General features: G+C 39.1%; 1 protein-coding gene across 1 annotated transcript; it reads right to left on the bottom strand.

The window, feature by feature from the left end:
* Positions 1-24: 24 nt before the first annotated feature.
* Positions 25-1,021, bottom strand: SARC_16649 (hypothetical protein; the record flags this gene model as incomplete). Its single annotated transcript, XM_014289248.1, has 2 exons — positions 25-169; positions 869-1,021. Coding segments are annotated over 2 exons (298 nt in total), but the record flags the coding sequence as incomplete, so codon positions are not given.
* Positions 1,022-1,210: the final 189 nt, after the last annotated feature.

Genomic DNA, 1,210 nt, shown 5'->3' with positions numbered 1-1,210 from the left:
TATATATGTCATAAAAAAGCGTAGTCAGCATACCCCGTTTTGCACACTGAGCAAAGGCAGCAATTGTGGGCGTGCGGCTGTTGTGTCATATCGGTCGTCGTACTGCACCACACAGTCCCACGCGTGCTTACCCGTTAGATCACGCAGGATGACTCGAGCCACACAGTCACTAGTAGGTGAAGAGGCCGTATAATAATAAACGTAAACGTAATGAAAATGAGGTACACTTGCTGTAGACAAGCGTGTGGTATAGTAAACGCACTGAAACCGTAACACACGCGTTGGGAGAGACGAGAGTGTACATTGTAGTTAACTTATTGAAAACATAAAACTCTCACTGGAACATTGGGTAGTAAACGCAATACAATAAAAGCGTAATCTACTCATTCTCGAGTACATACCTACATACATACATACACACATATATACATATACATATATATATATAAATATATATATATATATATATATAATAATAAAATATAATAATATAATAAAATAATAATAAAATAATAGATATATATATATATGCATGTATATTGTCATGTACTTATTCTTTATCATCATCCAATACAAGACATAGAAACGGTATCCTCAATCACAAACAGAGTTGACTATGACAACGTACAGTCCCATTCTTTGGAAAGAGGACAAAATTACAAGGCTCACTATTCATTACACGCTGTCCCTTTTAAAGCAAGTGATCGTTTAGGGGTTTTAGGGTTTAGGGGTTTTAGGGTATAAAATTTCGGGTGGTAGAAATAAAGCAAATGCCACAACAAAATTGAATTAATCACATTCAGGAACTACTACAACCACTTCCACACAACAACAGAAACGGTTCGCTCGTTGTACTACATCGTCATACCCATTCTTGGTGGGTGGCAACTCCACACACGACACAATGGTTGTCTCATTGAAGACAAAGAACTGTACACCCGGAATAGACAACACAGCGTCTCGGTTCTTGTTCTTATCATCCAGGTCTATCTCCGCATCCTCACTGATTTTACTGGTTAATCTGTGGCATGTTTAGTGAGATATAGTTGTGTACATGGATGTGTAGGTAGTGTGGTCGGGGTTGGGGGGTTAGCGGTGGTATACTTGGGATATGGAATGGATGCATGAATGTATACGTGCTGTGTATATGGAACTATCGACCCTATACTGCTTCACACACACACACACACACACACACACACACACACAC

This window comes from Sphaeroforma arctica (genome assembly GCF_001186125.1).
Source record: "Sphaeroforma arctica JP610 unplaced genomic scaffold supercont1.8584, whole genome shotgun sequence".
NCBI classification, from domain to species: Eukaryota; class Ichthyosporea; order Ichthyophonida; genus Sphaeroforma; species Sphaeroforma arctica.
This window is presented reverse-complemented; position numbering and strand designations above follow the sequence as displayed.